The sequence below is a fragment of the Artemia franciscana genome, chromosome 12 (genome assembly GCF_032884065.1).
Source record: "Artemia franciscana chromosome 12, ASM3288406v1, whole genome shotgun sequence".
In the NCBI taxonomy this organism is placed as follows: Eukaryota; Metazoa; Arthropoda; class Branchiopoda; order Anostraca; family Artemiidae; genus Artemia; species Artemia franciscana.
Window position 1 is genome coordinate 27,054,743 of NC_088874.1, and position 12,990 is coordinate 27,067,732.

A 12,990-nucleotide genomic window follows, 5' to 3' on the forward strand; every position below is an offset into this window, starting at 1 on the left:
CATCATGAAGTTTATTAATCCGCTGACGCAACTGATACACTAAAGCTGGAAGAGGTTTGGAGTCTGCTGGCTCATTCCAAGGGGGGAACAATCTTCTATTAGCAGGTTCATACTATAGAAGCTTATCAGATAATAGATATCAGTGATTTTCAGAGGGGAATTTACGTCATAAATAGGGACTACGTGACTGTACAGATCCATGTATCAGCTTCTTTGAAAAATCTTTGTTAGAAGATGTCTTTTGATTCTGCACACTGCTTGATCTAATAAACTAAGCACGTGTCTTTGACCTTGATTCAGTCTAGATTTCATGTTATAGGCTTTGACACATGTTTATCTTCCTCAAGATATTTAACATAAAAAGGGAGATAGAAGAAAAAGAAGAAAAATTTACCTATTGGTTGTCTCGAAATGAGGAGGAGAAGTAGAAAAAAAAGAACGGTTAATTGAAGAAAAGTCATTTGAACTGTCAATTGAAGGCTTACCTTATAGTTAATAACGACGTTACTTTTTGCAGACATGTAATCAGCAATATTATGATCCACAATGAGACGCAGGAGCCTGTTAAGTAACGTAATATCTATCTTCTCATAAAGCTTCTCAAATCGAGACTCCAACATGACATTACACTCTCCATCAGCAGTGTCCCACACATCTTGAAGGTTATTAATTCCCTGACACCACTTATACACCAACAGTGGAGGAGGCTCCGAGTCTGCTGGCTTAATCCAAGGAGGGAACAGCCTTCTCTTATCAGCCTCATACCATAGATACTGATCCAGATATGCATCAGTGATTTTCTCAAGAGGCTCCACGTCATAAACAGGGACTAAGTGACTGTACAGATCCATGAATTCAATACCAACTTCTTTGAAGGATCTCTGTGTCAGCAGATGTCTTTTGATTCTGGACAATGCCTCATGGGGATTGTCGTACGCTTGTTCTATTAGCCCAAGCTCTTCTCTTTGACTTTGATTCAGTCGTGATTTGACACTATAAGCTTCTTTCAATCTTTCCAAGGCTAAAATGAGTAGTTTAGTATCGTGTTTGTATGAAAGAGGGGGGAATGGGATTGGAGCAAAACGTCGAGATTCCAGCCAATGAACTGTGGTTGTATAAATGGCAACTGCCTCTTCTGGTGAAATATAGGGACCGTCCTGAAAAGGATTTTAATAATTAGATAATATAATAATTAATAATTAGATAGTAAAATAATAATTACTTCACTACTATACTACTAGCAAAGAATACTGGGAAAAACAGGGCTATCGATAGAACAGAACATGCATTACTATTTTAACAGATCCAGCATCCACAAGGGTTGAGTCCAGAATTAAGCGTACCAAATCACTTAATTTTTCACTCAAGAATTAAAAGGCTGCTTTTAGGAGTACCACAGACTTGTCCCAGAAAAAATCTTCTTCTGAAAATTTTCCTTTGAATTTCATACTAATAAAAATTTAAAATTTCAACTTAAATTCGATAAATTAACTCAAATTAGAAATTTTAGGTAGAAATTATACGTGACAATTTTCCCCACTTGAAAACGAAATACCAAAATCTTGCCAAGGGCTAAAAACTTTTATCTAGAAACGTTCTTTCAAATTCTGCCAAAAATCGGTAACTTTGCAGTAAATTGTTCTTAAAAATTAAACAAAAACGAACAACCTCACTATACAAAGTTACAAAAAGTGGAGTAGGACATAGAAAAAAAGCATAAAAATACAAATAGAAAACACAAATTTCAAACACAGAGAACACACTAATAGAGCAACAAAAACAAGGTAAAAATTAAATAGAATTCACAACTGAAGGAGCCTAATCAGTCGGTGATGAGGGAAAATAAGGACGCAAGCTGTATTTGAGAGTTTCTCAGAAATATTAGGAACAACAATTTCTAATAAGGACCCAGTTTTCGACCAAGGTAGAAGAAACAAAAAAAATTACAAAATCAAAAATAATTAACAAGGATTCTTTTTAAATATTTTTCCTTAAGGAGAAAAATTCCAGAAGTGAAAAAGGACAGAGTGGCCAGACGAAGTTAAGTAGAGCTAGGTCAACCAACCATCTGTTATACTTCCCTTTGTTAGCAACAATCTTAACCTATCCTAACAAACAGGACAAAGGTCCTCCAGAGCCATTGCAATTAACGTTTCAGTTGCTGGGGGTCTTTTTTACAGGAACAAGTAGCAAGCTTGTCAAAAAACCTTGCTGCGGCGGAGAACGAACCGCTGGCCTCGTGTTGCTAGGCAAAGAAAAGGGTAAAGGATACGGCACGACACCCTTAAAGTTCAAACTGGCTGTGCTGAACTCCATTTCGAGGATCTTCAGTCAGGAAGTGCAATGAGGGTTTGGGGCCCAGCCATCCTGTGCTTTCGCACACCCTTCCTGCTTTTCTTCCCCAAGTTCCTCCAGGTACTCATTTCGAACTGGGTCATCTCTGGTTGAGTTTAAAGAGTTACGTCATTGACCCTCACCCCAAACCAATTAACCAGGATTGCTAAGCAGAGCATCAAACAGGGAAGAGCATATCCTAATTGGACTTTCTTATTAATATCTGTGACTGTGTGTTGGCTTGGGATATTATTAGTAACAGAAATACCTTTTTGTTACTGACTATGATTAAACCAAAAGAACGGCCGTATCTGCTTTCCACATACTGAGACTTGTGAAAAAAAGTTATATACTACGAAAGCCGGACGATTTTTCTGAAAAAAATGTGCGAGAAGATGCAAACTCTCTTCATTTATCTCACAAAGAAAATGCGTTTCTGATATTCCAGTTTTCCGTAAAAATTTATCAACTGTTTTCCACTAAGAAGGAAAGATAGCATGATACGCGCTTAGATATTTGTTTAAATTCCAAGGACAGTACAAGTGTTCACTGTTATAAGGAAAGGACAACTAAATTTAAAACATTTATATTATCTTAAAAAATAGGAAATCAGGAATTCAAATTTTTAAAAAGGCCTCCATATGGACTTTATGGTAGTAACAGGTGCCAAGTAAAGAAAAGAAGAAAAATAAACATGGATCAGCAAAAATATGTTAGAAACACATGGTACAAAAGCAGTTTAAGTAGAATAGCTACCCATTGAATGTGTAGTTGTGTTTGGGGGATCAACAAATTGTTTACGTTTCAACTCTTTTTGGACTAAAAGTCCAAAATTTTTATTATTTTTTCATTGTCATTTTTTATTGTTTTGGTTCATATTTGAATAAAAGTTCGAATAGGGAAAAATTTTCTGTTAGACAGTGATAATAACATTCACAAAATATTCTGGATATTTCGATCACAGCTCTATCAGAATACATTTTTGATTTCCTGAACAATTTTATCTTATTTGATAATGTCTCTTCGATTTCTAGGGACCGAGGTTTAAAGTAAAATGTCCGGACAACTATTGAAATTAAGAAACTTTTATTCAAGAACCTCGCTTTGAATAGAGACACAGGTGAATTTGGCTTGAACTGTATTTACAATATTTTATTGATGTCAGATAAAGTAAGGTTTATTTCTCCCAAAGAGGTTAACCTCTGCCCACCTGTTGGTTCAAATAAAGCTAGCAAACCGGAACCTGGAAGGTAAGAGATTTGCTTCCGGTGCTGCATTAAAAAAATAAGGGCCATTGACAACATGTGATGATTTTATTTTGTATATATATCATTACTCTTAATTGTTTTATTTTAGTATTTCTGCCAATGATGCTCACTGTACATGTGATTGAAATATCCAGTATATTTTGTGAATATTATTATCACTGTTTAATAAAAGGATTTATCCCTATTTGAACTTTTATTTATCGCCAAAGAAAGGCAGTATGGTCTTCGAAATTACCTAGGTTCCTATTAATATGGCAACACTGACGAAAGTGAAGTACTGCTCCAACATTAAGTAGTTTTGCGTCAATAAAAAAAAAATATCTTCTACAAATGCGGTTTGTCGGTATTATAAGTATTAAGATGGTTTTAGGGGCCAAGAAATGGATTTATATGAATGTCCATGGTGCTTAGAAAAGTTTGGTTGCTAAAGAGTAACAAAGACCGTGGAAAACAGGTTTGGCTAAAATTCCGTATTAAGAGCAAAACTATATGAAGAAATTTCATTCCAATAGCGAAGGTTTGAGAGAACTTGAAAATATGGACTCAAAGTCATAATTAAAATGAGGAGAGGAAAAGTGAAAAGCATAATAAAAGAGAAAATAAGTGCTCGTAAACTCAAAAGTATGGAAAAAGGTCACAAAACACAAAAACCCCACAGCAAAGCTAGTAACAAATACACAAAATTCAATTTGCTGGAATGAACGGATACTCACTTTCAGATAGTTGTGTTGCCTCTCCTGTTCAGCCTTCAAGTAGAGACGCGTTAAACGCCCAAGATTCTTCTTGCACACAGTTTTGTCAACAGTGGCACCTCGACGAATACGTTCGCGGTTATAATGAGCTGTATTTGTCCACCAATCAGCACGCATCTTTACATATCTTAATATCATGTTCTCAATAGGTATAGGCAACCCAGGAACCTATTTAAAATAAAACCATCCATAATAAAAGCGGTTAATAATCAATAATAATTAATAACAATGAATCATCCCCCTTCCCTTTACTAGTATATTTGTAACAAACCATGCTCAAAAGGAAGAAGTCAGGAGCTTGGTTTTTCAAAAACTTTTAACCATAGAAATGAATTTTCTCGCCCCATCCCCGTGAAGCTTTTGGAGTACCGCTGATGATGACTTTTTAACTGCTCTTGGAATAGAAAAGGAGTCTTAAAACTTACAATGGAAAAGAAATTAAATACGTCGAAGAAAGACAAAACAAAACATCCTTCTTAATGCTCATACCCAAATTTAAGGATTTCAAAGTCATACTTGATTTAAAACTGGAACGCTATTTATTATTAGTAAATTATTATACATTCTTAATAATATATTATTATTTTATATTAATTATATTATTATACTACAATATACATAATATTGTAATAAAAATACAACTATATTGTAATAACGTATTAATAAAATAAATTAAGTGGAAACTAAATACAGACTTTTAAAATGAGAATAAGTCCCACCAATATGAAGACTTGAGCAAATTACAAGCTGATCAGTTTACAGTGCAATAACAAAACTAAAATTCCATAAAGGTAGCGTCGACAATAAAATTCTGGAGAGAATTTTTGTTGCTAAAGAATAGGTAAACCTAAAATTGATAGAATTACAGCAGCTTGGGTGTATCCAAAGAGGAGAGGCAGTGCGGCTTTGTCTACAGAGTTATTAAAGAACAATTTAAATTAATGAATAACAAACATTTTCCGAAATTTAGTTTAAGACAAATCTAGCAAAAAAATACCGACTGCTTCCATACATAAAAGCTACTACTAACTACTCATTACAGCACCCATCTGCTGAGGACAACACAGCACCACATACACTTCCTCTATTCTCTTTCATTTAGAGCTTCATAAATTAGTGAGGTACATTTCTGGCGCATAAACATAATGCAGATTTGCATTATTCGGAGAATTATTTCAGTTTTTCAAAAGCATTTATTGATACAAATAATGCCAAATACAAAACAAGAGCTAAGAGCTCATATGGCACTTGTGACGAGGCCGGACAAGCCGAGAGCTCATATGATATGAGCTCTACCAAAATTCTAAGAATCAATAGATTGATTTAAAAGGAAATCGGAGGCTTAATGCGGGTCGGGATTTCAAATAAGAGCTCTGAGTCACGAGGTCCTTCTAAATATCAAAATTCATTAAGATCCGATTACCCACTCGTAAGTTATAGATACCTCATTTTTCTACTGTTTCCTCTCTCTTCAGCCCCCCCAGATGGTCTAATCGGGGAAAACGACTTTATCAAGTCAATTTATGCAGCTCCCGGACACGCCTACCAATTTCCATCGTCCTACCACGTCCAGAAGCACCAAACTCGCCAAAGCACTGAACCCCACCCCCTAACTCCCCCAAAGAGAGTGGACCCAGTACGGTTACGTCAATCACGTATCTACGACATTTGCTTATTCTACCCACCAAGTTTCATCCCGATTTCAATACTCTAAGCATTTTCCAAGATTTCCGGTTTCCCACTCCAACTCCCCCCAATGTTAACAGATCTGGTTGTGATTTGAAATAAGAGCTCTGAGACATGAGTTCCTTCTAAATATCAAATTTCACTAAGATCCAGTCACCCGTTCTTAAGTTAAAAATTCCTCAATTTTTTTTTAATTTTTTCAAATCAACAACCCCCAGCTCCTCCAAAGTGAACAGATCCGTTCCAATTATGTCAATCACGTATCTATAAGATGTGCTTATTCTTACCATCAAGTTTCATCCCGATCTCTCCACTCTAGGCGTTTTCCAAGATTTCTGTTTCTCCCCTCCAACCCCCTATGTCCCCAGATCCGATTCAAATTGAAAATGGAGCATCTGAGACATCCGATCCCCCATTCGTAAAATAAAGATACCTCAATTTCCACGTTTTCCAAGAATTCCGGTCTCCCCCTTCAGCTCCCCCCAATGTCACCAGATCTGGTGAGGATTTAAAATAAGGGTTCTAAAGCACAAGATCCTTCAGATATCAAATTTCATTAAGATCTGATCACCCGTTCGTAAGTTAAAAATACCTAATTTTTTCTAATTTTTCCGAGTTACTCCCCACCCCCAACTCCACCAAAGAGGGCGGATCCAGTCCGGCTATGTCAGTCACCTATCTTGGACATGTTTTTATTCCTCCCACCAAGTTTCATCCTAATCTCTCCGCTTTAAGTGTTTTCCAAGATTTCCCCCCCCCCCCCAATGACGCTAGATCCGGTCGAGATTTAACATGATAGATCTGAGTTACGAGGTCCTTCTAAACATGAAATTTCATTAAGATATGATCACTCCTTCGTAAGTTAAAAATACCATTTTTTTATTTTTTCAGAATTACCCCCCCCCCCCCCCCAATTTCCCCAAACAGAGCAGATCCGTTCCGTTTATGTCAATTACGTATCTAGGACTTTTGCTTATTTTCCCACCAAGTTTCATCCCGATCCCTCCACTCTAATCGTTTTCCAAGATTTTAGGTTCCCCCCTCCAAGTCCCCCCAATGTCACCGGATCTGGTAGGGATTTGAAATAAGAGCTCTGAGACACGATATCCTTCCAAACATCAAATTTCATTAAGATCCCATCACCCGTTCGTAAGTTAAAAATACTTCATTTTTTATTTTTCCAAATTAAACGGCCCCCACTCCCCCCCCCCCAGATGGTCAAATCGGGAAAACGACTATTTACAATTTAATCTGGTCCGGTCCCTGATACGCCTGCCAAATTTCATCGTCCTAGCTTACCTGGGAGTGCCTTAAGTAGCAGGACCGGGACCGACAGAATTTGCGATCGCTATGTCACTTGGTTAATACCAAGTGCCATAAAAAGTCTTCTTTATTCTCATTCGTTCTTTCTCTGTGCAATATTTTAGGAACCGCCTAATAAAGTGAGACTTAAATATAGTACATGGATAATCCATAGAAATATAGACATTCATTTACTAACAAGAAAGACGATAAGGTAACAGTCATCATCAGATGAACAACAACTGATCATACAAAATTTAGCAATAAGATGATCAGAAATTATTCAAGGGCAATGTTAGGCTTAAAATCTATCAATGAGGGGCCAAGCACCATAATTTGTGAACGAAAACAGTTCAATCACACTCAGCATTGGCAACACGAGAGCACGGGCCTGGATCATTTGACAGTAATGTCAATCCAAAAAAATTTAAATGAGAGCAAAGTTTATTTTTCAAAATGTGTAATGAAAGGTAGGAAATTTATCTTTTATCTCAATTTTTCCACTGAAAGTAAAAAAACGACACTTATGAAATCCCCCCAAACACAAGGTTTTTTTTCAAGGTCTAAAAGGTGTTACATCCCCTCATATAACCCTCCCCCCCCAATAAACGCCTCTGTCGTCTCAAGATCTCATTGGGATGCCCAGAGAATCAATCCCTGGAACAGTTGTACTACATCGCCTTAGAAGGAAATCAGGAGAGATAGACGTCTCAGGTTTAGTCAGGACGATATAAAAAATGAACTAAAATTATTGGAAGTTGTAAAATGTTTGTGAAGTGAAGTAAAAATGCTCACTACGACATCGATGTCCAGTGATTTAAAACAGAAACAACTTTGGAATTGCAGCAAAAGTAGTAGAGTAGAAATTAATCTAAAATAGTCAGAAAATTCAATAAGTTAAATATTAGATTTATTACAATATTCACTTTCCCTCTAATAATTTACTAAGGCTTTCAAAATTGCCAGAAAAAAAAAAACATTAAATGTTGATTAGGCACATATAGAGATGTAATCTGGAAAATGGGTCGATTTTTGACACATACGGGCAAAATATCTCAGAAATAATTCAGTATTGCATTTACAACATTTTGATGCAGAAAAATCCCTCCATTTTTTCTTATTAGTTCTTCACGTATTAGAACATTTCATCAACTTCTTCATATAATACATACCTTCCAAGGAATATTGGCCTTCCAGCACCTCCAAGCCTCACTCAAATGTTGTAATATCGTCCTTGCCTTGTTTTGCTTTATACCTTCAGGCATCATGTCCACAATGTCATGCATCACAGACGCTCTCAGCTCCAAATCAAAATGCGACTCAACACGTTGCTTGGTAACGGTTTTGGCAACACCTTTTGAATGACGACCTTCAAATTGACGGGATAGGAGGTTACCCAACCATCTCTCGAGGAGAGGCGTGATACCACGAAGGAAGAAAAGCCAGATGCGCCAACCTGGGGCCCAAATACCACACCCTGGCCCTTTCCCCACTGGACCCTGGAAAAAAGAAAAGAAACGTAATTAGCTTCTAAGGCTGCAAATATTTTTCATTCATATTGAGATTTAACAATACTAAATTCAGCGAATGCTAAGCTGAACTAATTAGAATTTTTATAGAACTTCCTGATTAGCTCAAATTGGTGCTAGCTAAATCTCAGTATTAGTGAAGTCTCATTGTAAATGGACCTTTAAAAACATTTAGAAATATTTTCCTGTACCACTGTTGGTACAGATTCTTTACTTTACAGATATTTAGTTATTCGTAAATTATGACCTATCCTATTTTCTATCGAAGATATTATCGCTATTAGTCCTATTAGAGTATTCTCCAATTAGTCCTATTATTACCAGTCTTAATATAATACTAAGATGCTTTACTTACTAGTTCGGGACTGTGTAGCTTGTTTTGTTTGGGCTTATTTTGCTAAGTTCCTCCGATTTAATTGTCTTTAAATTAAATTTGTTGCAAATTAGAATTTGTTGATATTGTTTTCTTCTTTTTTATTTACTTTGCCAGATTTATGTGTTTTTGATTTTTGGTTAAAAATTGACTACAGAAGCATTCCCAAAATAGCCAGTTTTATTAAATCATTTTATTTTTAGCGTTAAAATAAATATCCTGTTGTTTTAAATCTTTTCTCTTTTTTTACAAAAAAAGCAAGTAAAAAAAGGAGACTGCAATCGCCAAAAAAAACGAACCGTAACCATTTCGTTTCGTATTCTTTTAATATTTTTTTTTCTATCTAAGGCCGTCGTATTATGTCAATTAAGAGTTTATCTGTTTTTAACACGATAGCATTAGATATTATCAAACATTTCCAGTAATATACTCATATCCGGTCATATCTCTGAATCTCCAGAGTATAACAAGCAAAGCAACCAAGTTCGTAATCCCTTGAAAGAATAATAGCTTTGTCGATAACACAGTGTAAATATATGACTCTCCCCAAGTCAAAGCCTCTTCAATGGACTTTCTTACATAATAGAGCATTCTGGCCAGTAAAACGAATGAGTTTAAAGAGAGGCTCTTCTATCTTCAACAACACCTTGCGTTTATGTATTTATTATTTTTGAATTGCTTGAAAGACCTAGTAAAAGGTAGAATTACCTAGGGGTATTATTTTTGAAAGACCTAGAAAGACCTAGTTAGTGAGGACCTAGTAAAAGTTCATTTGTAGCTAAGTGTCTTTTTTTTGCAATTTAAAATTCTGAAATCTGTTATACGTTTTTGAAAGAAAATATTAATAAGTTGGAGTAGGCCCTCAAAATTCGGTCCCTTAGGCCATGGTCTATACTACTATCGATTAATACAACATCAATGATATGACTGCATTCTAACTTTAAGATACAATGACCTTGATATTTCTGCAGACCCAATTTAATTAAAATTACGATTTTACAGCCAATAAACGAAACAAGCGCATCTTAACCCAAGAGGAAGGGGAGAGGTTAGTTTCTCCATGCACAGAAGAAGAGCCCCCTCCCTATTTAAACATATCTATTTAGCCTAAAAAACCCTTTTCAAGCACTTTTACGAACGCTATTTATCTAACAGCTGAATTATTAGACAAAGCAAGTAAGATCTTGAGAAAAAAAAAAAGAAAGTTGCTACAAATTATAGAAGCCCTTGCAATTCTCTAACAAAAGGCGAAAAAAAAACAAACTAAATAGTAAAAATAAATAGAACCCAATTTGAATAAGATCATTTGGATAAAAAGTAATTTTCCAACAAATTACGTAAAAAAACAAAAACAAAGGGCTTCAAATAGGTAGAATATGTAGAGCCCACTTTGAACAATGTAATTTGGCTAAGTAGTATTTTTCTACTTCAAGATGGATATGCCCAGTTTTATTATTAATTAGTTATTATGAGTTGTTTCCCAAATAAAGGACCATCGAACCCTATTGGATATTTTGTTTATTATTTTTTATTTAATAAAATAAATGCAACTTGAAAAATATTTTTCTTATATAAAAAGAAACTTGCCGTGTTAAACCTATAGTAGATCAAATGCTTCAAATCCTTGCACATTCGAATTTGCTTCATCAATTTGTATTTATATCTGTACATTCCAGTCAACTGTCCAACGTGGGCAAAAACATACTGGAGTCCATCAGCCAGTTGAAACGCATCAACATTGTTCAAGCGGTACTGTACATGAGAGTCCACGATCAATTTGGTCAATCGAAGTATTTCACGACAAAGATGAAAGGCTACAAGACAAGCAATTACAATTCGAACTGATTAATTCCAAAACAACAAATCAGTAAAATGTTGCCTTACTCAAAACCAGAGGATAAATCCAATGGTTAAGTTTTTAAAAGTAGATAGGATAAAAGTGAAATTTATTATTAGATTCTCCATTCAATGCTCTCGTCCCGACCCCCCCCCCCCCCTCCTCAAAAAAAAAATCTAAATTCATCAGAAAATTGGTGGGAAAGACAGGCAGGACATAGACTCTAGAATATCTATTTACTCCATTCTGTGTTTTTATCTATTTCTCAGTTTTCAAATAAAAAAAAAGAAGGAAAATTCACTTAAAAATTCCAATAAAAAAATACATTATTTCGTGATTTTCAACAAAATTTGACGAAAAATGATGCTAGGTTTTGGCAAGCCGAAAGGCTGTATGTAGCAATAGAAAAAAAAGGATAAAGCGGTGGTTTCCTGATCCAGCATATCAATTTTATTTTTCAAATCTTAAAATTATGATTTTAACAAAATTATAGAATTATAATTGTCATTTTTCTATTCTTAAAATTCATCTTTTTCATGATCTAGAAAATTCGAAAAACACAGATATTAGGTTTTGGCAGAGAACAGCCGAAAGGTTGTGTAACAAAAAAAAGCAATGAAGCGGTGGTTTCCTGAACCAGGTTATCAATTTCATTTTTCTAATCTAAAAATTCATTTTTTCGGGATCTAGAGAACTTGAGAATACAGATATTAAATTTCAGCAGCGAACAGCCGAAAGGTTGTATGTACCAACAAAAAAAACAAATAAAAAAACAAAAAACAAAAAAAATAAAAAAACGATGAAGCAGTGGCTTTCTGAACTAGGTCTGAACTAGTTGTCTATGTAATTTTTCAATATTATAACTATAAATATATTTAAATAATTGTTTTTTTTATATATATCTGTCGTCCAACAGCATTTCCTGCTTATATATATATCAGGGTTCGGACAGGTCGGTTCGTTTCAAATTATAGGCTCTGTCCTATTTATATAGGATTTCCCTTGCCCAAATATAGGATTCGGAAATATTCGGGATCAGATCGGTGGTAGATGGCGTGGGATGCCTGGTCACGTAAATTCGTCATTTCTCGAGTTTCTGCATTTTTTTTTTTTTTTTTTTTTTTTTAATCAGATACACATACTGTGCCAACGATTGACTGATACAGGTAAACTACCTGGAATCACTCTTGCTGCTTCTTGGGCATCAATTTCGATATGAGGTCAGTTTTTCTCTTTGCAAGAGACTGATCCATTCTCGCAGATTACACCATCAGCTTTCTTTCACTTGTTCTGGACTCCACAGCACCTTCGAGCAAAGAAACAGCTAGGGCAATGGCTATGGAACTCTTGGACCCGGCAGCCTTCTTCATTCTATCGGTCACTTCTTGAAGTAGAGTATCTGCTACTGTTCTCTTTTCTCTGATGCTCTAAGTTTTTCTTTTCGTTTTCCAAGTCTTCTATTTCTTTCTTTTTGTCGTGGACCTCCTGCAACTTCCACTTGTTGTCCTCTTCCTCCTTTCTCCTTCTCAGATAGCTCTTCTTTTTTCTTTTCATGCAGATATTGTTGGTACCGAGACCGTGCAGAACGTGTAATATTCAACAGTTCTTTTGTAATAACAAACCGTTCTGGCTTTCCTCCATGAAGGCTCAACGTGTCATATACCATGAATCTCGCATCCAGAACGCGTTCAGACATTAATGCATGGTCTTCACCAAGAATCCTACCAGAACGCGAGAACCCACACTCAGCATCTGCGCTGTCAGGCGATAACGTCAGCATTGCTTCGATAAGCTTGGGAAGTTCCGGGTACTTGCTGTCCCCACGCTCATTCACCAGTCCAAAGTAATGGCTCCAAAAATGATTGATCCGAGTAATGTCCTCACGGGGTCCATTTTCCGTTCGCAAAAG

General features: G+C 35.7%; 1 protein-coding gene across 1 annotated transcript in view; it reads right to left on the reverse strand.

Moving 5' to 3' along the window:
• Positions 1-12,990, reverse strand: part of LOC136033934 (pre-mRNA-processing-splicing factor 8) — a 96,395-nt gene that overhangs the window by 45,784 nt on the left and 37,621 nt on the right. The window contains exons 11-14 of the mRNA XM_065714951.1: positions 10,832-11,058; positions 8,515-8,841; positions 4,316-4,522; positions 486-1,157 (exon numbers count right to left, since the gene is read on the reverse strand). Of these exons, the coding sequence (XP_065571023.1) occupies positions 486-1,157; positions 4,316-4,522; positions 8,515-8,841; positions 10,832-11,058 (1,433 nt within the window). The remainder of the gene's footprint in view (positions 1-485; positions 1,158-4,315; positions 4,523-8,514; positions 8,842-10,831; positions 11,059-12,990) is intronic.